The 23829-nt window shown below is 38.9% G+C and overlaps 2 protein-coding genes across 7 annotated transcripts in view; one reads left to right on the top strand and one right to left on the bottom strand.

Moving 5' to 3' along the window:
• ARHGEF33 (Rho guanine nucleotide exchange factor 33) overlaps positions 1–1627 on the top strand; it is a 47407-nt gene extending 45780 nt beyond the window's left edge. Inside the window, exon 16 of the mRNA XM_047069474.1 lies at positions 1466–1627. Coding sequence (XP_046925430.1) covers positions 1466–1595 — 130 coding nt within the window. The 3' untranslated portion in view covers positions 1596–1627. The remainder of the gene's footprint in view (positions 1–1465) is intronic.
• Positions 1628–13199: 11572 nt separating this feature from the next.
• Positions 13200–23829, bottom strand: part of SOS1 (SOS Ras/Rac guanine nucleotide exchange factor 1) — a 146213-nt gene continuing 135583 nt past the window's right edge. For 3 of the 6 annotated variants that reach the window (XM_047069320.1, XM_047069318.1, XM_047069321.1), the window contains 4 exons: positions 23456–23720; positions 17506–17550; positions 15698–15816; positions 13200–14813 (listed from right to left, as the gene is read on the bottom strand). In XM_047069320.1, coding sequence (XP_046925276.1) covers positions 14322–14813; positions 15698–15816; positions 17506–17550; positions 23456–23720 — 921 coding nt within the window. In that variant the 3' untranslated portion in view covers positions 13200–14321. Of the gene's footprint in view, positions 14814–15697; positions 15817–17505; positions 17551–20932; positions 23166–23455; positions 23721–23829 lie in introns of those variants that run through there. The other 3 variants (XM_047069319.1, XR_006960289.1, XM_047069322.1) reach the window with 3 other exon arrangements.

Genomic DNA, 23829 nt, shown 5'->3' with positions numbered 1-23829 from the left:
TAATCAGGGATGATTTGAACTGGAAGTAGGTGGGAGTTCTGAGTTGAGAGAAGGTGTAGAGTTTGGGGGGGGGGCACGTGAAGGCTGTTTCAAGGGGGCTTCTGAAAAGGAAAAGGACTTTCACCCCAGCCAGATATAATCTTACCTGATGAGTATCCAGATGCACTGGTGTGCTGAGAAAGAATAGTTTTTCCTTCATGCCCTGGGATGTAGAGGGATGGTGCTTCTTCCTGACTGGAAGTAGAAAACATGGTGGGCAGCTCTGGCTTCATCTGTGAGGCCAAGTATCAGGGTGAAGAGTAAAAAAAACTCCAGTCAGTCATCAGATTTCTAGACCTCAGGATTTTAGTCTTTGTGTGGATCCAGCTGCTTTCTTTGAATAATGTAAAGGGATGTTTGAATTCTGCCCAATTAATTCAGTAACTGATAAGAGTCTTAGTTAACTTATGTAACAACAACAGTGAGGACTTGTAGCATACCAATGATAGTGAAAGAACTTACCTTTCTTTTGTGGATAGTGGAAGCATGCCTGATTCTGCCTCAGCATATGGAGAACTTGTTCAGTTGTATAGGAGCTTTGGACAAAGAATTTCATGTCTAACATCGCTTCCATACATCCTGCATGAGGTCTTTTGATACTGGTTCTCAGTCAGTGGGCTAGTTTTACCCATTCTAGCTCTGAGTTTAAGCTAGCCAAAGGGCCCAGCCTAGCCTTTCAAAGGTTATTTCCAGAAAGCCTCCTCCCTCCAGGGACTTCTGACATGAACAAACTGGAGAAGGTGCAGAGCTGGGATGGATTACCCAACTGGCTTAACCAAGATAAAGGAAGAATGCACCCTCGACTGGGGACTCCATTGGACTGATTTGAGTTGTTGACTATTGATTGGGCTTGGTCTCCTTTGTGGTGGTTGAGATTATAGAATCTCCTCAATCTGACTACTGTACTAATTTCTGAATTCTACCAAATGTAGCATATGTGTGTGGTTGGCTTCAATAAATTTTTCATTTAAAAATGAAAACAAGCAACAGCAAGAGTTTGTAATGTAATGCCCAAATTCAATGATGGCCCTTGTTAGATAACCTCAGTTGAGACCAATGAATTCCATCCATTTTAATTTAAGGGCCTTGGTAATTTGTGGAGTAGTTACTCGGTTGAAACAAAAATAGGATTTACTAAATTTTCTGAGCCTTTATTTCCCTTTTACAGTGTTATCACATAATATCTTACACTAACATACACAGTTGTCACAATTGTCTCCATAAAGCATTAGAAAGAAATTCTCTTTATGTTCTTTGCAAATTTTAGCTACACATGTCCTGAGTCATGAAATTCAGGGGAAGTAAAAATTATTCCAGATCTAAGAGGCAACTGTTTTACAAATGCAAAACAATTTGGATAGATAAAATATCTGAAAACAATTAAAACCAAATCAACCTGTACTTTATCTGTGTGCTGAGATTTTAGGTCCAGTGGATCAGAATACAGGGAAAAAACTAATGAGAATCCCTCAATGGATCCTTCACCCACCAAACAAGATTTCTTCAGAAACCGACTTGCTCTTGCAAATGACCTTGACCAAGGAACAGCTGTGTAAAACATACTTAAAGTTGTATTGTCAAGTGGTAAGATGAGGGTAAAAAGCTTGTATATATCTGTGTAGGAATATATATATACATATATATATATATATATATAGATGTATAAGTCCCTGAGGAAAACTAATATAAATACTTACATATGAAACTAAATCAACATACAAGACATTGAAGAGATGAAGATTAGTCTGTGGTTGAGAGCTGGCTTTTTGAACTTCAGCACTTGGGAACAGGGAAACGAAGACTTTTCACAGCATTATAGAAACACAATAAATTTGGAGGAAAATAAATGTTTGTAAGAACAAAAACTTCCAACTTGAAGTCATTCCCCCCAGTATAAAATTGAGCGTGTAACATGGATGTGAATTTTATGCTTCCTAGGCATTTACCTTATTAATTCATCCCAATGTTCTTAGGCTAATATACACGATGTTAGGGGCCAGTTCTGTCTTGCTATATGTCTTCCCCAAAGCAATACCCAACATCCCTTAAGGCAAAGGATCAGTAAAGAGTTGTATTTTACGTGTTGCCAATCTGAGTTGTGGAGAATTTGTGCTTAAACCATGACATAGAAGGTTCAAGGGTTATAGACACACTGGTCTCTAAACGGGAAGAGAACCAGAAGAGTAGTATTTCTCTCTCTGTGGCTATGAGAGTCAGTACAGGGAACAGTGATTTCTCTTGAGACTGGGAGGCCAAAGAAACATTTTCACTTGTGTGAGTTGTGCTGCAGATGAGAATAGTCTAGAGTCTATGTGTTATTGAGTTCTCAGGATTCAGAGACACATTAGTGATCCTGAGTGTCACATACACTCATGAGCAGATGGGTTCGGGGAAAAAACACTTATTTAGCTACATCCTCTTTTAAAAGACTTTCTTCAGTCTGGAAAGAAGGTGGCAACATCAGTGCTTTAATAGCACATGCACAGCAGTTGCTACAAAACACCGGAACAGGATGAAAATTTAGGGCTGGTAAGACCTTGTTCTGTTTTCCAGAAGTAAGCTGTTTAAAAAAAAAAACAAACACAAAAAACAGAGTTCGTAACAGCTCAGACAGAGGAATCATTGCAGTGAGGCTTTCATGGCTACAGGATAATAAAATGTGCTCTGCTTCCCCATGTCCAGGATAGTCCACAGCCTTGACATGCCCCTAACACAAGAATAATAGAAAAAAATTAGTTTTAAACAATTTGTCTCTCTTCCCAGGCAGTTATCTATAATGAATTAGAGGCATTTGGTTACCACTCATTCAAAATCTTGGTACTCAAACCGACTTCTTTAGAGGCTCTTCCTCTAGGAATGCACTGCTTGATAAAATCGGGGAAGTTTTACTTGTTACACGTTTTCTACAAGTCTGATGATTAATTAGGAACTCATCCATTAGCCTTTGAACAGTAGGGGGTCTGGAATGTCTACAGGATTGCTGTCAAGTTTTGGGAGTTTCCAGTATTTAAGGTTAAGCCAAGCTTTTCATTTTCCTGAAATTAATGAACTCCTTTGAAGTTAGATTTATCTCTGTTTAGTAGGCCAAAGAAGGTTCGGGGGCAGTGTCTGAAAGCACAATGCAGAACTGACTGGATATGGAAAGTGAACTGCAAGTCACAGTCTTTTAAGTAAAATGTAAAAACAATAAAATTTCTTTCCCCTTCATAATGTTTATCATAAAAATGATGGATTACTTGGGAAGGTTTCAAAAACTTCACACACCTCCCAGATTTTCATTTCGATAACATTCTTTGAAAGAATCTTGATGTTACATCGGTAGCACAACTCAGTTTCATTGTATTTTATGAAACTAGCATGTAAAACTAGTAATAATTAGTGCTGCTACTCCCTGGGTCTCCTTCACCTGGTATCTGGATTTTTCCAGTAGCTTTCTAGCTCTGCATCAGTCCTGTACTTCTTTTAACACATTAATATTCCCAAATGCTGCATTGTGTGAAACTCTCTGAACGTTCTTTTTTGTCTACAAATTCTGAACTCCTCAACTTGACCTTCAAGGCTGTCTGTCCAGCATGGTGTCAAGTCTTCTCTTTGGCTGCTGTCTCCTACTTTGCCAGCCTACTGGACTCCCAGCCCTCAGTTACACTGGGCTTCTCTTGCCTGCTGGCGAGCCATGGCCCCTTGCGTCATGCCTTTTGCGTAGCTTCCTTCCCCCTGCCAGTCTTCAAGGCCCTGGGTAAGTCCCTCATCTTTCTGTGAGTGCCGTAATTTTCTCTGGTGCCGTAACTTGTCTATCTTCTTACATATTTGTCTTGTCTTCCCAACAAGAATGTTGAGTCCCCTTGAGGGCAGGAACTATGACATATCTTTTAAAATTCCTTTCCACCTCTAGAACAGTACACAGTTGCAGAGAATAATTTCTGCTCATGATTTGACAGAGCTTCAGGGTTGTCTCTTTACCTTCTTGCCTTTCATTTTTTTTTTCTTTTTAAGAAAAATACCAATCACAAAAGAAATAAAACACTGTTGTCTTCTGGAGCAGTAAAAGGCACTACTGTCCTTTTCACAGCATTTAACATTTGCAAACTTCTTTCCACAAAAAAAGAAAGAAAGGAAAGAAAAGAAGAGAAAAGAAAGCAAGAAAGAAAGAAAAGGAAAGAAAAAGAAAAGAAGGAGAGAAAGAAAGGAAAGAAAGAAGGAAAGAAAAGAAAGAGAAAGAAAAAAGAAAGGAAAGGAAAGAAAGAAAGAAAGAAAAAAAAAGAAAAAGAAAAAAAGTTTGCTACTCTTTTCTGTGTTGTCCTGGGTCACTTCATAGTATTGTAAATTGACAGCAGAGATAGGATCTTTGATGATGTTTCTTAATGACATTTAATGTAATGTTGCATTAAAGACGAAATCAGGGTGGGAAAGAGGTTTGCAATTCCTCCATCTGTGAGCTCCAGTCCCATGGAGAAGTACAGTTTACGTAGGGGACCACGGCTGTCTTCTGGAAGTGTTTGGGTCCCTAAACAGAAGGAAGCGCCCCACCAAAAGAGGAGTTGGGTATTTCTGCACAGGCTGGGAGGGCCAGCAGGTCCCTTCTGTAGCTGGGTGTGGTCTATATACAAGCCTAAACAAGGATTTGCCCCACTTTACTGACTCTAAAACTGGAAGCTTGGAGAACCAGGAATGTGTGGACCAGCACTCCAGGGTCCTCTGTTTCGCCCTATGACAAATAGTTGAAACCTATCTGGGGCTTGCCATTAGGATGTTTCTTCCTTGCTCAGGGAGAACTCTTTGAATAGTACTTTCTATAGCACCTCATGACTCGTTCACTTACCTTCTTCAAATCTTTACTAACACTTTACTTTCTCCATGAGACAACTTGTAAAAATTCAGATTCCTGGCGACTAGTTCAGTCTCACTTTATTGGAATAAATTTGAGACTGTGGCCCAGGTACCTGCATTTTAAATGCACCCAGGTGATTCTTTGGCCCACTGAAATTGTATAGCCATTACCTCTTAGACCAATAAATTGGATGATCTAGTATGTAATCAGCACTCACATTCTAGCCATAGATGGAAGTTTAGGACAGAATAGAGAATTGATTATATTTACCTTGAGATACAGAAAGCTGGTAGAGTGACTCTTTCTGAGGTTTTCTTAAATTCATCTGTGATCTTTACTATCACATACAGTAAAATTTTGGTTACAATATACATATATACAGGATTAGTGTTCTTTGTAATAAATTGGTAAAGTTGATTGTATATTCTAGATAATTGCATGCACTTAGAAAAATGGTAAAATGAATGTCTTCTGTTAAGTTGTGTAATAAAATTAGATACAGTTTTCAGACTAAACTTTCTCTTGAAACATCACCATTAATAATTTTCTTCCTGAGCCTAAAACAGTAATTGGGGACACTTTGGATTCTCATATCCTGAAAGTTGATTTAACTTAAAGATGTAAGTGTAGTGTTCTCAGCATCCGGGCATCTTGGCATTTATGGAATATAGGCCAGTGAGTCTCACATGGTGGGGAGGGGGTGAGGGAAAAGGAAGAGGAGATACACTTCTTCAAAAAGGGAAATGAGTTTAAAAAAAAAAAAAGGTTGAGGAGATTGATGGAAACCTATATATTTTAAGGGAAAAAATAGAAATTGGTGTGTGACACTAGACCTAAGTTTTAAACATATGTATAAAAATATGGGATATGATTTGGGCAGTGCTGAAGATGTTGTTTTTGGAGGCTGTCAGACATGCAAAATAGTCAAGAGCTTTCTACCCAAATAACTTGTTTTCCAAAACTTGTTTTCAAAGAGCTTATACATGATCTCGGTAAGTCATCTAAACATGTTTCTTATCTATAAAATAGATTCCCCCTCCCGCCTTCTTCCCTCATTCCCTTCAGAGGTAGTAGCATTAAAATTCTCTTAATTCTTAGCAGGAAAACGGAGTGTGTTGTGTTCCCTCCTCGTGTATGTAAAGCTGTTCATCTGAAGACAGTGGGATCTACTTTGTAAAGGACTGTTGCTCGATACTGTGTGTGTTTCTGTCTAAGTGGGTTGTTTCCATTTAGCACTAGGTCACCCTCTCCTTATTATCACATTTTCCAACTGGGGCAAACCCTTTAGCATTCAATCATGCTCTTATTTCTCCCATTTTTAAAGCAAAAAGTATCTTGACTGTTCCAGTTATGCTGCACGTCTCTGCTTACCTTTGAAAGAGGAAACTGCTCCAGTTCTTGCCTCTTATCATTAAACTCACTGGGCTCGCGGGGCGCCTGGGTGGCTCAGTTGGTTGAGCGTCTGACTTCGGCTAGGGTCGCGATCTCACGGTTCATGAGTTTGAGCCCCGCATTGGACTCTGTGCTGACAGCTCAGAGCCTGGAGCCTGCTTCGGATTCTGTCCTTCCCCCTGCTCACACTGTCTCTCTCTGTCTCAAAAAAGGAATAAATGTTAAAGAAAAATTTAAACTCACTGGGCTCACACCTCCTGCCTACACCGGTCATGTCCAGATCATCACTGACTTTCACCTTGCTGAATGAGTACTCCACTCTCCCTATCAGATAGTGTTTGACATGCTTATCACCTCTTCCTTCTGAAATAATTTACTAGGCTTCAAGGGCACAACACCCTTTTGGATGCCATCATTCTTCATTGGCAGTTCCTTCTTTGTCTATTTGCTGGTTCTCCTTTCTTCTCCCTCTCTTGTTAGAGGGTCCCAGAGCTCTCCTTAGATATCTTCTTTTTCCAGTCTGTACTTCTTTGGTGATCTTATCCAGTGGGCCAGCTTTAAAATATGGTCTCTATGGAAGTGATTCCCCATTTTATATCCTTGGCCCAGACTCTTTCCCAGATTTCGGACTTACATCTCCCACTGCCTCCTGGCACCCCTCAAATGTCTGACATATTTATTGAACTTCACGTGTCCTAGCCTCTGCTTCAACTCTACTTTTCCCACTTCAGTTAATGGTAACTTTGTCCTTCTAGTTGGTCAGGCTAAAAACCTTGAAGTCATCCTTGGCAATTCTATTTCTTAAACTCCATGTTCAGGCTCTCAGCAAATTGGCTGTCTTCCAAATCCATCCAGACTCTGAACAACTTCCCACCACCTCCACTGCTATCACCTTGCCCAAGCTGCCTTCTACTGGGCTAGCCTCCCTGCTCCCAGTCTTAACCCTTAATTATTCTCAACATGGCAGCCAGAGTGATCCCTTGCTCAAATGCTCTATGGGCTCTATTTATTTCTAAAGGAAGCCAAAGTCATTACAAGTGACCTGGACCCCATTAAACTTCTGATGGCATCTCCTATTCTGTAACCTCGCTACATGTACCAGGTATGCTCCTGCCTCTAGACTCTTGAACTGGCCTTTCCCCATGACCTGGCATTCTCCTTTCTCAGACACTTGCACATCTCCTTCCTTCACCTCCTTCTTTACTTATATGCCACCTTCTCCATGAGCTGACTCTGACCATCCCATTTATAGATCACCAACCTGTCCCCTACATTCCCAGGAACCTTCTTTTTTTTTGTTGTTTATAGCAGCTACAACATTCTAATGTATAATATGCTATTTCTTATTATTGTCTACATCTCCTCACTAGATAACCAATCTCATGATGATAGAGATTTTTGTTTGTTTTGTTCATTGCTGTATTCCTAACATCAGAAGTGGACTTGGAACAGTAAATATTTTTGAATAGTCAGATAGGCCCTATCAAATGTTTATAATACAGTCACTCAAAACCAATTGAAGTGATAGTAAACATCAAAGGAATCTGGATACCAAAGAATCAAGTTAGGGGAATTCAGGATGAAGTCTCAGCTTCTTAAAAGATACCTGAAAGCAGGCCTACTTTGAAAACATATCCCTTATAGCTTTAGTTACCTTTATTAAGCACCTATTCTGTGAAAGGCATTGGGTTTTACACATATCACCTTTAAACCTCACATAGTCCCCAGTAGATCTATTAACCTCATGTGTTGATGAGGAACAGAGACTAGGATTATTTAAGTAACTTCTCCAAAGTTACACATCTAGTAAGTAATGGAACCAGAATGTGAACACAGACGTGTGATTCCAAAGCAACTGCTTATTGTACTTTACCACAGTGATTCTTCCTTTTCTTGAGGAGTCATGAAGGTAGAGAAACTAGCTTCTAAAAAAGGACTGCATTTTTTTTTTTTGCCTCTAATGAGAATCAGCAGTCTTAAAATGTTAGAATGTGCATAAGATTTTTTTAAATGTTTATTTTTGACAGAGAACGTGCACAAGCAGGGGAGGGGCAGGGAGAGGGAGACAGAGGATCTGAAGAGGGTTCTGCTCTGATAGCAGAGAGCCCAGAGTGGGGCTTGAACTCATGAACTGTGAGATCATGACTTGAGCCAAAGGTGGATGCTCAACCGACTGAGCCACCCAGGAGCCCTGGATAAGATTTTTTGGAATTCTACTCTGTCAAAGCTCTCCTTGCCTCTGGAAGCCATGTACATCTTTAGCCCAGTTGTGGGCTATACCCTAGAGACTTAAGTGCCCTGAATCTGTGATGAGCTAACATGATTAAAATGAGTAAAAAGCAAACCACCTGGTTAAAATTCAAGTGACATTTCAAGAGCAAACTCAGAACCAGGTTGACTAATATCAGTGTTAATGTTATTTTCTGACTAATATCAACATTAATGTTATTTTCCTTTAGCTCTTAAATTGATTACCTAGAATATACTCAATAATACCTGCTTGGATTTCAGTGGCCTATAAATGGAATTTGTACAAATTAATGATTGTGTGTCTTTAAATTTGGAGGGGAACTGCAAATACATTTTAGCTGTTCCTAAAAACAGTCCTCCAAATGTGAGGAGTCAAAGTTGAGCCAATTGTCTCAGTCACTAACTGCCACGTGATATTGGCTTAGTCATCTCACTGCTCCAGGCCTCATCTGCCTTAAGTTTTAAGTAAGGGTATGAGATCTCTAAGTTTTCATCATATTCTTTTTAAGTTTGTTTTTCAGAGAGAGAGAGAGAGAGAGAGAGAGAGGCGGGTGGGGGAGAGAGAGAGAATGCCAAGCAAGCTCTGCACTCAGTGCAGAGCCCAATGTGGTGCTCCAACTGATGAACCCTGAGATCATGACCTGAGCTGAAGTTGGACACTTAACCCACTAAGCCACCCAGGTGCCCCCAGTTTTTTTAAGGTTTATTTTTGAGACAGAGAAAGGGAGAGAGAGAATCCCAGGCAGGTTCCACACTCCACGCAGAGCCCGATGTGGGGGTCAGTCCCATGGCTGTGAGATCATGACCTGAGCCAAAATCAAGTCAGACATTTAACTGAGCCACCCAGGCACCCCAGTTTTTCATCAATTTTGCATTCTGTAGTTCATGAATGACCTCACACTTACAAAAATTCTTGACAGTGTATAATTCTTTACAATGTATAACCATAAACTGTATCTTTTTATGCCAAGCCTAGAAAGAGTTGCTGAACGTCAGGCTGCCACTTTCCAACAGGTCTCAGTGAAACTTGCCTGTCAAGGAATTGTGAGATCTTAAAACTTTGATGGAATACAAATGCCTCCCTCAGCCCTTTGAAAGGTGATACTGAAGGTCACTAATTTTCATCCCAAGGGCCTCCTGCTCACTACAGTCAGAGAGCTTGATACAGAAGGAAATACTGAACTTTTTATAGAGAACATGATACAGGAAAAAGTGTCTCCAAAGCAAGACCATGAGATAGAACAAACTATTTGCATGTGGAAAGCACAAGCTAAAATGAGAATCACGACTGATCTTGAAAAGAGTGCTTTCTAAAATAAATACAAAAATAATACACTTGTGGACTAGGTAAGGCATTTTTCTTTATTATTTTTCAATTTATCTTAGTAATGCCAGAAAAATAACAGCCATTATTTTCACTTTAAATGCAAACCAAATACTGCTGCACGCAGAGTACAAAGATTACCTACGAACATGGTCAGGTACAAAGGCCATATTAGATGTATAGACTGCACTTTATTTTTACATCAAAGTAAGACTGACAGAGCAATTTTTTGACAATTATTTTAGCAAATACCGTGCTACTAAACAAAGGCAAATACACACACACGCGCGCGCACACGCACACACACACACACACATATACATGAACACGTTTCAACTGAAGTTATACATGTCACTTTGACAAAGGCTTCTTCTCTGGTGTGTCTCACCAGATATTTGCACCCCAAGGTCCCCCTGCCCTGATCCCGCCCCCAAATGCTGACTTGATCTGAAGAAACAAATTAGAGATGTTCTTAATTAAAGGCACATTTGGCAGCTACTGAAAGTGGCATGCATCTGGCACAGGTGCGCTCTCCCTAAAGCCACACCACATGTGACTTCCATGCTATGCATCTTGTTTGAGTGGTAGTCCAATGTGATCCACCTTTAGCTAACTTGCTTTGTAATTCTGCAGCAATTGGCTACTTAATGCACTATTTTCATTAAAGGCAAAAGGGAAATTTGCTCACAGTCGACAGAAAATGCACTTTACGGTGTCAAAAATGGAAAATAAGGCATGAAATTTACAAAACAAGTATTAGGTGCTTTTGTTTAATCATATAGACTTCATGCTTCTTAACCAGAGCTCAAAATATTTCATTGGCTCATGTGTAAGGGATTTTAAGTTAGTAATGAGATGGTTCAAAGGAGAAATATTGAATAAACAAACTAAGTCATCACTTTCCCTTATAAATAATTCTGCATAATTCTTTCAGCCAAACCAATTTTAACCCTGTGGTATGTATTTTACTGATAAAGATTAATGTGCAACAGGACCTACACTTGTGCAGCAGTCATACAATATAGGTTAAAAGAACAAGTGAACCTACCCCACAGCAGAATACCAAGAAACAAATGGTTAGTTTCTTTCTAAATCTGGAGGAAATAAAAGGTTTTTCTTTGATATGTACAACACTAACAAATTGGGAACCTCTCCCTCCATTTCCATTATTTGTTTTGCTGAGCCACTTAAAACTGAATTTAAGCCGTCTTTAAAGACAAAGGATGAAATACATGACTAAAGTAAGCCAAACTTGAGAATTAAGATCATGATCACAGATACCAAGTTTTGGTTTATGTAACTTTCAACTTAATAGAAAACTCATTAAGGAAGAATTTAGAACCATAACATAGCCTCCAACTGAAATGGTACTTGTTCACTAGACTGTTGTGTTGATTGTAGTATCACTAAGTGTGGCAGGTGCTTTCCTAAATTCAGACCCATTAAAACATTTCTTGAGCTGTTAGAGCGTAGTAACCTACTAAATATCTCCTTTGATACCCAACAACCTTTAATTAAGAAAACTTTTAATGCTTGTTTATTTCCTGATAATTTGTATTCTTGAAATGCATTAGAAAGGCTGGGAACAGTAAATAATCTTCCAGTAAACTTAGAAACATATACTTATCTGTTCCTGTTTTAAAAAGTGCTCAGACGTGAAAAGCCTCCCTTTGTATTGTTCTCGGTTGATAGCCCACTTAAGTTAAATTCAACCTTGAAATATTTTTATTTTGTGATCCAAAGATGACACATCTAAGAACATTTCCATTTCTAAAAGAAATGTTCCATGTTTTGGGATGTGGTTTAGGAATAGTCATGCTGCATTGACTGTCTTGTAATGTCCTGGATTCAAAAACAGAATGTTGTGGTGATGCACTTGTCTTCTCAGCCACTTCTTGTCCCTGAATAAGTATATTTTAGTTACTACAGAGAATAAATTTGTCAGCTAATTCATGTTTCATGTATGAAGAAGGCAAGGATACAGTCTTTCTTCTCCACCTCCGTTTAAGGGCACCCAATTGGAATTTTTCTAAGCAGTCACCACTGCAGAAAATATTTTTACCCAAATGTCAGCTTCAGAATACAAATATCCTCTATCCACAGTGCTGATGCACAGTGAAGTGGTCTCCTAGAACCACTGGGGTAGAAGAATGGTTCCCTTTGGGAGAAGTATGATTAGAACTCCAAATCTAAGCTTTTGCTCTTTAGACGATCAGGTGGGTTGAAAAGCCTCCTTTAATGAAGGCTAACACACTGGCCAGGGAGATATTGAATGGGCTCCAATGTGACTTCTCAGGTTCTCATATGGAGTGGGGTGGGGTAATTAAAAAGAGAAGTGATCAGTAAGACAGACAAAGGGAAACCCTAGGGAAAATGAGGCTGTTCTAATAAAAAATCATGGGGGATTCTGGAATGTGTATTATGATTAATTGTAGCAGCACTAGTAAGCAGGCTTAAACACTTGTTGAATGAATGGTCTTATGGACGTGTTGCACACAAGAGTGGATTCGAAATTAATTTTTTGGGAGACTTTTAAAAGGAGACATTTTACAGAGAGAAAAATGGCTACCATAATAGGAATGGTACAGATATTAAACAAAGATTCAACTCTAACAAATAAATAAGAAAGGAAGTGATAGGATGGATTGCTTAATGATGATGCTATCAACATTCTGGTCTTAAAGGACAATATACTGTACTACTGTGATGTACATTTAATGCTCTAATAAATATCACAGGAAATTATTAAAGTACTAGGTTTGCACCATGATGCAGCACTTCTAAAAATGTCTCTAATGGCATGGTTAACAGAATTGCTGAAATGTTGCTTCATTATTCTGAGGACACATGCAGATACTGACGAATGGATGACTAATGATGGAATGCTGCACATTTCATAGACATTAGAGTGGAGATTAATAAAACTTTTTCTCTTCAACAAGTTGCATGCATTTCAGTCACAGTATTTGTTAGACTCAGAAGATCAGTACATAGGCTTAATGAATAATCCATATTATGATATTAATGATGTAGGTAGATGTTCTATTATGAATAGTTTTGATAGAGCAAAGACCTCAAGCAAGGTAGAATGTTTAATATAAACTAACAAACTGTATACATGTTGCTTAGCAAATTAAAAAACTTACAAAGTTCTGCTTAAAAGATACCCATCCTACTCTAACCAAATTTTTTTCCTACATGCCAAACTGCAACTTCTTATCATTCTTTAAGATGAATACATACAATCCAGAACTAGAAACCAAGGCGTACCACAATACGTGCTTTTATGCTTAGTGTTTGCGTGTGTGTGTGTGTGTGTGTGTGTGTGTGTGTTTCAACTGAAAGAAATAAGAATCAACCATTTTCTCCATATAATAATTTAATATATGCCAGCCAAACAAAGTATTTGTATCTTTATTCAATTAAATTAAAACAGACCTGCCAGGTTTATTATATAACATTCACTATATACACATGATTTCGGCAATGCAAGGTAATTCTAGATCTGCGGATTACTCAACTATCCGTAAAACATGAGCGGTGTCAGGGACGCCCAGCAATGCTCCTTTCCACACTGGGTGACTGCATTTCCAGAGAATGGTTAGAGGGACGGCTATGAGCCATGACATGGGTTACCAGTAAACTTTTGTGGGGGGTGGGGGACGATAAGAATCTAGCACAGATTAACAGTCTCCTAAATGTAAATCGTATACTTGACAGTTACATTTTTTTAAAAAGTTCTTCTGTCATGTTAATGACACAAAACTTCTTGTTTGAAGGCATCACCACCATATTTTGTTTGTAGGGAGGGTGGGTGGGGGAATGCTCTTAAAATTAATATAATTATTCCTAAAAAAAAAAAAAAAGAAAGAAAAAGAAAAAAAAGTACCTCTTTGGTGAAGCCTCGGTACCCATTCACTTCACTGTAATAACCTGTAAACGGGACTGTGGCACAGCACGGGGCCTGGACTCCCACAAGGTCAGGCACCACAGCCACTCCCCACAGTCCTTTAAATGATTTCTAGGAAAATATTCTAAAGTAGGATGAGTAAAAGCAAAGGAAAACAAAGGAGATATGAAGATCCCTGTTTAAGATTTCTTTTTAAAAAGTGCATATTTTGAATTACAAAAACTGTCATCATGTGGGCCTGCTGGACACTAGACTATGTTTTCCATCCCTTTAACGATAAAGATCACTTCACAAAAAGAGGACTCCTGCCTACTGGCTGGAAAAAGTCCCTTTACTTGATTTTCAGGTGCAATCAGTTGTCCAATTCCTCTACATCAGTCTTTCCGTATCTAAACGAATACCATTTTCATTTTATAATTATGTCTAGGTTAAAATTCATTGTCTTATACTGCATCTTGAAGTAGAGTCGTTAGTGTTTGGAGTTGTCACTGTAACTCCTCAGTGCTGGCACATTCCGTGCATCCATTGCCAGCAATGGATTTGGGGCTAGGAAAATGTCCATCCTGGAACAGAGACACTCAGGAAGAATGGGCGTTCTCCAACAGGGGTGGTCCATCTCTGTGCATGGAGGGGTGTGTGTGCTCCCTTTTGTAAGTTTTCGGAGGGAGTTTAGGGATATGTTGAGAAGTGCTTTGTCGTGGAGGAACCGGCGGCCCAGTGATGGAAGGAAGGTCCACTTCTTGTGTCAGTGGTGGTGATGGCAGATGCCTTCTCGTGCCATGAGGAGAAGGTGTTTGAGGAGGAGGTGGCGTAAATGGGGAAGGGCTGTTTGGGAAAAAGGCATTGCCATGATCGCTTTTTTTGCCCAAAGGGGGAGGCTGGAGATGTAGTGGTGAGCTGGAGAAAACATCAGGTGTCCTCACAGGTTCTCGCGGTGGTAATAAGGGAGGGCTCTCGGGAGGGTCTGATATAGAGGTCCGGTCTGCTATTGAATACCGCGGTGAATAGGCTTTTGATGTGGGCTGTCTAGGAGGAATTGCTGGGGGGCTGTCCAAATGCTTAGACATAATCTAACACAAATGAAAAAGGAATAAAACACACATTTATTATTAATTTATGCAGTACTGTGACTATATTAAGAATTGGGGTTTTCAAACACACTGTTGGAAGAGAGTGAGGCACGGATCAGGGGGTTTTGCCATATTTTTTAAAAGGAGGGAGTTATGCCAATTCATTAAAAACAATTTTTTTCCAAGTTTTAATTTTTCTCAAAATTTTGTTGTTTGCTACTGTGCACCTATCAATCTAAGACAATTTATGACTTAACGTAAGTCAATCTTACAATTTTAAACCTACTATGTTCACATTTTATGACACTCTACAGAGTGTCCTGACTTGTCCAGGTGCCCTGCTCTCCAGATCCTCTGAGAACCACCGAATCAAGTCAACAGTTGCCAAAGAAAGAAATTTAAGCAAGTGGAAAAAAATAGCTATTGTAAGTCTTTAAGGTCTCTTCCAACCCAGAACTGTTATGAAAATCCCATTTAAAAGCATATCAGATTTATTATCAAGGGCGCAGACGGGTCATGTTTTTTAAGTTTCACTTAAAACGTGCTTTCATATATAAAGCTTCACACCTCTTTGCTTTTCTTTCTCTGTGTGGTCTGCGTGAGACTACATTCTACTCTTTTGGGATTAAACTTGTTTTCTCCTGGACAGTACCCATGATTTAGACTCACAGGGTTTTGAAAACATACCAAAAAACTACTTTCAGAAGATAGGAAATAAACATTACCGCAGGATAAATCCGTATTTAGTCCTCGTCTAAACTCAGTTAAGCCCAGATACCCTGAAGTGTTGACCTAATCTGGTAGGAACTAAACTAGACACAGGCACGTGATTCTAATGTAACTGTAATGACTCTGGGCTCCAGATGACAGGACTCTCTACGTACCTTAGATGGAGAAGATTCCGCGGGGGCAGATTCTGGCCGTCTTCGTGGAGGAACAGGAGGGGGGACAGGCACTTCGTCAGTGCCCTTGGTTAAACTTATAGATGATACTGAAGCAGATCCTGTAGGATGTGAAATTTTTTTTAACAGTTCACAGGAATTTTATCTCATCTATTAATCCTGAAAAGGCTTAGCTGGAAACTGCTTATATTTATTAAAAGAAATGTACAGAATTATCAAAAGCAGTTCAACAAACCAATACATGGTAGTATTTCCTTTATCAAAGCAAACTGCTATAAAAGCATGCAGAAATTTCTTAGCAGAATTTTCAGGGGAAAAAAAAGCTGCCTAAGATATTCTGTTATTTTGCTTTTTGAACAAAATAACATTCCCACTGTTAATTATTGGAAGTTTTTATTTGGGTATGATTCTCAGATTTCCGGGAGAAACCTTTGGAATGGTAATTTTGTTAAGCCTTTGTGATGGGCTCATTTTCTTTCCCTGACTGTATTAGTATAGAATCTCCCTGCCGTTAGGTGGTAGTCAGTCCTTGGGATTAGTTTCTGATCTGAACTGCTCTCCCCAGCGACTGTCTCAAAGGATGCCAGGAAGAATCTTGTGTTTGGGGGAGGGGTCTCTCCTCACTTTGCTTACATATAGGCTGGCTCTCCTTGGCAGAAAATCGGGTTCATCATACTCTAATCCAAACATTTTCATTGTGATGGAGCTATTTAAGATGAGTGAGGCAGCCCTGATAAAAACAGAAATTACACTAAATCTAGTGAACCGGATTTAAAAAGTTGATGAACTGGCACAAGACAGGTGAGTAAAGCTTCTAATCAGAACTCATCCTATAGACATTTATGATGACAAGGGCATAATCTAGGCATAAAATAATTACATTATGAAAGACAACATTCATGTAAGTTGTTAAGTTTATGCACAGTATAAAAAAGATGAAAAAATACATAAATGATCATCCAGAATTATACTTGGCAGGTTCTCATTTTCCTTTAAGCTTTTGTCAACTAAATGTTATAACAATATAGAACTTAAAGAGTACTTTGTGTACTGATGTTATTCAAATGAGAAACATTTTAATCACCTACCTTTTTTCTTAAAAGACTATGTAATAAGTTAATTAGTTTATAACTAATGTCTTCCATTGGATACATTTTGAAACCATTTGTATGAAGGACAGCAAAAACCATTAACCTATTAGCTTAAAATTTATGGACTAATTTGGTGAATTGTTAGTTGACTTTAAAAATAAAAGCAAATATCTGTAATGGCACTTTATTTCGCTTAACAGTGATGAATATTTAGGCCGTATGATTTAAGTAGTTACAACTACAAGATAGTTCTTCTAAGCCAAATTACGGTCATTTGCCTGCAGTCTGTGCCAAGGTCGTCAGGCTAAGTGTATCTTGTGACTCAGACGCTGCCCATAGCCGCCAGCATTCCCATATGCGCATGCATGCTCTTGCTTTTTTTTTTTTTTAAGTTGAGCATTAAAATACTACTAAGAACGCTACAGTTGGGAAAGAGAAATGGTTAAATGTGGAAGTCACCCATATAATAATGTTTTTTTAAAAGAGAAAAGGGTTTTACGAAAAGCATGAAGAGTATATACGTTTAAGCAAATCATCTATGATCAAAAGGTAGCACAAGGGAAGGCCTCACTTCTAAGATGTTGCAAGCGGGGTACCAGTGCTGCCAGGCCCAAGAAGAGTTTTAGCAGGGAGGGGGGCACTTGGTTTAATTTTTGAAGCCAAAGCAAGAATTAGGAGTCTTAAACTAAATATACTAACTTGGGCCATGGGGCAGTGAAACTTGGACAAAGACGGTATCGCTGCCTGTGAAAGGAAACAAGAGAAGCAGATTTTTTTCTTTTGTTGATAAATTCAACTCATCTGCAAAAATTCATCCACGATAGAAATGTTATTTTTGTCATTCAAGTAAAGAAGGGTACAACAGTCTTTTTCGTAAAAGCTCATTACGTCTCAGTTTTGAGAAAAATAAAGAATTGAGTTAATATCATACTGGGAATGTTGAAGATTCCTTTTAGATTCACTACCTGATGCCATAATAATTCAACGAAAAGCATTCATGAGGAAACTAAAGTTTTCTCTATTAGTGGAAGACTTTTAAAATATGTATAAACTCAATTCAAGCAAAGAATTCAGCTGGACATATAAAAATATGTCACTTACTAGAGATTATTTTGAAAACTCAACTGTGTGAAATAAGTAGTAAACAATGAATTTATGTTAGTAAATTGAAAAATAAAAGGGAATTTCTTACTAATATTATTATATACTTACGAAATTATTCTTAGAGCATGACAAAATAACTACAGCTTTGGATATTACAAAACAAGCTTGAAAGTGATATAGCCTTTTTCCTTCTATATTCTTGAACACTTCTTTAAAAAAAAATCAATTAATATTTGGCACTTAGACACATTTTGTACAGGAAACTCACTGACAATTTTACAATGCTTCATTTCAACAGATTATTAATTCATCTAAGAAAAAACCTGAAAACCATAAAAGTCAAAGCCCCAAGAGCAATAAAGGCGAAAAACAGACAAAAGGTTAAGTTATCTGTAGTGGTTCTAAATCAACATAGTTGTCTATGTTACACTGCCTCATATTACCAACATACGGAAGAGATAATATCCACGAGACTAAAATAATTCCTGTAACACTAGACTCAGCTGATTTTTTAAAACTCAGGTTTGTCTCTCCCCCTGTCTCTCTTTCCACAATAGATAAGCACTCAATTTGGACCACTGTTTCTTTTAGCTTCTTTGGTGAGAACAAGAATAATTTTATGTTCCAGGTTCAGTTGGCAAGATTATTAATGTGATTGCTACTTCTATAGCTATGGGTTTATTTTCCATATACCCCAGTTTCTAACAATCTATCCCATTAATCTCCTTTCCTTATGTACTGATACTCATTTGGAGGCCACAGTTACCAAAGGTAGCAATCCAGCTAATTCTAATAAGTTATCTCTCAGAAGATGAATTTTTATACTTTGATATTAAGTGAAGCAGTTGCTCTGTCAATGATTCACTCCACTGCTTATTAGGCATAACAGGGGTTAAGGAAGTATTTACCTTTAGTGTTTACCTACTTATGTTTTTTCTACTTTTCTTGGAAAGGAAATAAATATGCCTCCTGGAGATAAGCCTCAAGAATATGGTAGTACACTTAGTATAATATGGGAATAAAATAAAAACACAAAGCTTATGATAGTTATAAACTGCAGACTTGTAAAAAGAATTATTATACCTATACATAAACACTTGTGCATACACAGACTTGGTTTTGGTCATATTTATATACATGTATGTCGCAGGCTTAGATTTGTATGTTTGGTAAATCAAGGGCACTTTTCTGATTTGTCATTTTAAATGGATTTCTTGGTCTCACTGCCTGGAAAATGCCAAAAAAAAAAAAAAAAACCTCTTTGAATTATACATGCTCTAATCAAGAAGTATATACTAGAAATCCTTGTCAGTGAACAAATTTACTTATAATGAGTTAGGAGTGAAAACCCACTTAATTAAAAAAGTATTAATTTGTTAAGTACAAATCCCAAATGACAGCTCAGTGGTTCTCAGTCTCAAGCTTTTGGAGTGCTTGGGTGGCTTAGTCGGTTAAGTGTCCGACTTCGGCTCAGGTCATGATCTCATGGTTTGCGGGTTCAAGCCCTGCACTCGACTCTGTGCTGACAGCTCAGGGCCTGGAGCCTACTTTAGATTCTGTGTCTCCTCTCTCTGCCCCTCTTCCAGTCACACTCTTTCTCTCTCTCTCTCAAAAATAAACATTAAAAAAATTAAAAAATAAAAAAAAGAACCCCCTGGACAGCTTTTAAAAATTACTGATTCCTAGTGCTAATACCAGTCTAATTCAAACAGGGGCTGGGCATATAGGTATTTTTTTTTAAGCTCCCCATGGGATCATACTGCACAGTCAGGATTGAAACCACTGTTCAAGATGCTTTCAATTTATAATGAGTCTTTCTTAAAATAGAAATAAGCATTTCCCTATAGACAAAAATTGTATCAATCATGAATAACTTCTTAAACTCACAAAAGCCTGTTTTGCAAATTCATTTGAGATCAGAAACTAAGCACCTACAAGAATCTTCTATGAAGAAAAGCCTTGCATTCCAGCTTCAAGCTTGGACTACCATCCTCTCTTGTCAAAGCTTCTGCTGCAGAGGGACACAGCTAAGCTCATCTGCAGCACACAGACCAGGTGGGGCCTCTGGCTCCCTTTTCTGACCAGGCTGTCTTTACACAGGGAGGTCCCTAGAGCATCTCATCCTCTCCACCTTGTTAGAGCAGCAGGTCAGGACCACTGTCATCATCACCTCAAAGGTGGAGCTGGCCAGGGCAGCGTGTGGGGCAGGGCTCTGAATGTGAGGGTGTATGTGGGTGCACTAAGAGGATGGCCAGGTTCCTCACCACAAAGCTTGATGTGACCATTCTTGCCCATTCTGTGGTCATCGTTTGTGTAAACTCCTACAGCATTATGTCTTCACCACTCATTTAGCACTTTGCTTTGCTAAGCCCTTACGTATCTTCTCTAGTTAAGCTTGCAATCTTACTGAGAGTGAAAAATAAACACAGTACGAAGAGAGAATTGCAGCATTTAACAATGGCTAAAGCACTAAACTGTGATTTTCTTTGAACCATGATTATTTTTCCTCTCTCAGTAAGATTTATAAACTTTACCAGAGGGGCGCCTGGGTGGCGCAGTCGGTTAAGCGTCCGACTTCAGCCAGGTCACGATCTCGCGGTCTGGGAGTTCGAGCCCCGCGTCAGGCTCTGGGCTGATGGCTCGGAGCCTGGAGCCTGTTTCCGATTCTGTGTCTGCCTCTCTCTCTGCCCCTCCCCCGTTCATGCTCTGTCTCTCTCTGTCCCAAAAATAAATAAAAACGTTGAAAAAAAAAAAAAAATAAACTTTACCAGAGAAAATGTGATGTAGGAATACTGGGCAAGGAGTGAGGTATGCAACAGATACTGGCTGAAAAATTAAGTATGGTTTTTGTTTGTTTGTTTGTTTGTTTTTAAATGTTTATTTTTGAGAGAGAGAGAGAGAGAGAGGGAGACAGAGCATGAGCGGGGGAGGGGCAGAGACACACACACACACAGAATCCGAAGCAGGCTCCAGGCTCTGAGCTGTCAGCACAGAGCCCGACGCGGGGCTCGAACTCACAGGCCACAAGATCATGACCTGAGCCGAAGTCGGACGCTCAACCGACTGAGCCACCCAGGTGCCCCAAGTACGGTTTTAAAGTAAATCATTCTGAAAGACAAAACTATATGAAGCAAAACAGTACTATTATAACTGATCAAAAATTCTGGTCAAACTGCCTTTTGAAAAACTTAGGCAACGGAACTTTCTGCCGTTCTGTTGAGTGGCAGGTGTTCAGATGACATAAGAATGTAGGCGCGGCAGCTCTTTCCTGCCAGGCCCTGAGGAAGGGGGAGTTCACGCTGTGGTGGCAACACAGTGGGCAAGGTGGTGGCCCCCATGGTACCAGCAGATCTGTTAAGCAGAAGTGAGGTCAACAGCAGATGAGGATCTTTACTACACGCAGGCCACGTAAGTTTTAAGTAAGCGACTAACTGAACATACAGATGGTTTTAGACTTGGCTAGGTTTTTTCATTTCAAAGTTGGTTATTTTCAGTTTCTACCAAGAGCAAAAGGAATAGTAGTAGGTGTTTTCTTTATCACAAAGAAAGTGAAATTGAGAAAACCCCCAAAGCTAAGACTACAAAGCCCAACTCCTGGAACAGTGGTTTCTCCACTTGTCCAGTATTTAATCCTGTTCCACTGCCACATACGGCAGAGCACAGCTCCAGACCACTGCATTCCAAGACGACCCCTTCTTCCCCTTTTGACTAGTTATCGTAAAGATTCAGCACTAGTAGGGAACTAGTAGGGAACTAGCAGGTAACTTATCTCCCGTTTCCCCACCTCTTCCATTTGTAGCTACTTTTTAAACTAAGAGAAGTAGAATTTGCAGTTGATAGCTTTCACAGGACTTCAATAATTTACTTATTTGGGAATCCTTATAATACAGACTAGCTCTCTGCTTCAAGAAAAAAAAAACCCTGCAAACAGTTAAGTGGGCAGAAGAAATAATGATTTTAGGTGGGGTATACTGCAAAAAATGCTGGTTTCATTACTTAGCTTTAGAGGATTGGGGAGAATAGGTGGGATTTTTTTTTTTTAACCTGGTATTTATTTGAACTTATCAGAAATATATGTATATAATGTGACTCCATAACCCCCAGTAGCAAAATAAAGCCAAGATGTAGTAATTCTCCAAACAAACACACTTTAGGGTGGTCAACAGACAAGACAAACTTCTGGGTAACTACAAATGTATGTATAACACAGGAATAAATAAATAGGATTCTGGACCAAATCTCAAAATAATATACCTTCAAAGAATAATTTTAAGTCGATTTTTGTTAAAAAGTTAGATCCTCTGATTCCTAACTCCTAGGTCACCCGCCTCTCGACCTCCTCCCCACAATAATGACACGCTGTCCCTCAGGACTGGATTCTGTGCTGCCAGATACTGGGGTTGAACTTGGTCTGTACGTTGAGCTGACAGCCAATGGGAAAAGCATGTGCAAGTGGCTGTGAGAGGGTTAAAGGTGATGGGATTCAAGTTTGGATTTAATACTGAACAAATGGAAAAAGGCTGTGTGTTCTTAGAGCTTTAAAACTGCACGTGGAATTGGTTAGAAAGTCAGTGGAAGCAGGGTGACCCATGTATAAAACGTAGTCTCTTCAAAGGGCTAGAGCTGAGCATTACAGTTTGGTAGCCACCAGCCATGTGTGGATTAAACATGTGAATGTGGCTGGTCTGAACTGAGGTGTGCTGTAAGTGTAAAATGCATATGGGATTTTGATGGTTTAGAACAAAAAAGAGAATGTAAAATATCTCAATAACTTTTCATACTGAGTTCATGCTGAAATGACATTCTGCATACACTGAGTTAAATAAAATATATTAATCAAATTAATTTCACCTAATTCTTTTTGCTTTTTAAAATGGGGCTGTAGAACATTTGAAGTACATACGTGGCTCATATTACATTTCTATTAGATGACACTGGTCTAGAAATAAGAAAGGGGTGAGCAACAGTGTGCAGTCTGGGAGATCTGTCCGGCTGGGCTGGAAAGCACAGGCAGTGGATTAGCGGGCACCACATACTGTCCGCCAGATGGTGCAGACTAAGGAAGAGTTTGAACTTGATTCTTGCTGCAAAATCTGAAACTACAGAGTTTGGTGGAACCGGAATGATGTACTGAGTAGTATGCGGAGACAATAATTTTGGAGGCAGCATTTAAAGCGTCGGACTGACAATCCTTGCAGATTTCAGGAGTTATCTTTGTTTTCTCTGGATGAGGGATGCCATTTTAAATTCACCAACTGAAAGCAAATATTTGAATACCAATTTTCAAGCTTAAATTACTAATTTTCATCACCAGTCCTTTCAGTAAAGTATAATAAATTTAAAGAGAGCAATTCCAACAGGTTTTTTAAAAAAATTATAAGTTGCTGGAGTTCAGAATTTGCTTTATATTTTTGTAATAATATCTTTTGGAATGGTATTTGTGTACAAATTTACAAAAAATAAAAAAGTTATACAGATTCTTTATTACTGCTAGCACACAGAATACTAACAACTACTTTTAAGCACTTAAAATTTTAGCACCTACTTGAGTGAAAAGGGCTCGAATGATCAGAGTCAAATACGCTGCAAACATCTGTGGTACTAGAAGCACCCGAAGCAGGAGGAGGTGTTAACGGTGTCCTTGGAGAGTTTGGTGCAGATGCTGTACTTTCTGTCTCACTTTCGGGGATCCTACTGTAACTAATTTTCCTTGGCTCCTGCTGCAGAGGTGTGGGATGTCTCATGGTACCTGGTCTTGGGTTTGATGGACGAACACCAGGAGATTTTAGGGGATAGCTGTATTTTTTTGGCTGTAAACATAACAAAAGAAACACAGTATTTAAAACACCATAACAGAAAGGAAGGTTTTTCTATATATGCCTGGTAAAACTCAACTAATATCTAGGAAAACCATAAACC

This window comes from Lynx rufus, unplaced genomic scaffold (genome assembly GCF_022079265.1).
Source record: "Lynx rufus isolate CCGP_SWC_20201006 ecotype Redwood Valley unplaced genomic scaffold, mLynRuf1.p SCAF_8, whole genome shotgun sequence".
Taxonomy (NCBI): Eukaryota; Metazoa; Chordata; class Mammalia; order Carnivora; family Felidae; genus Lynx; species Lynx rufus.
The sequence above is the reverse complement of the archived record's forward strand: the minus strand, read 5'-3'. Positions and strand labels throughout refer to the sequence as shown.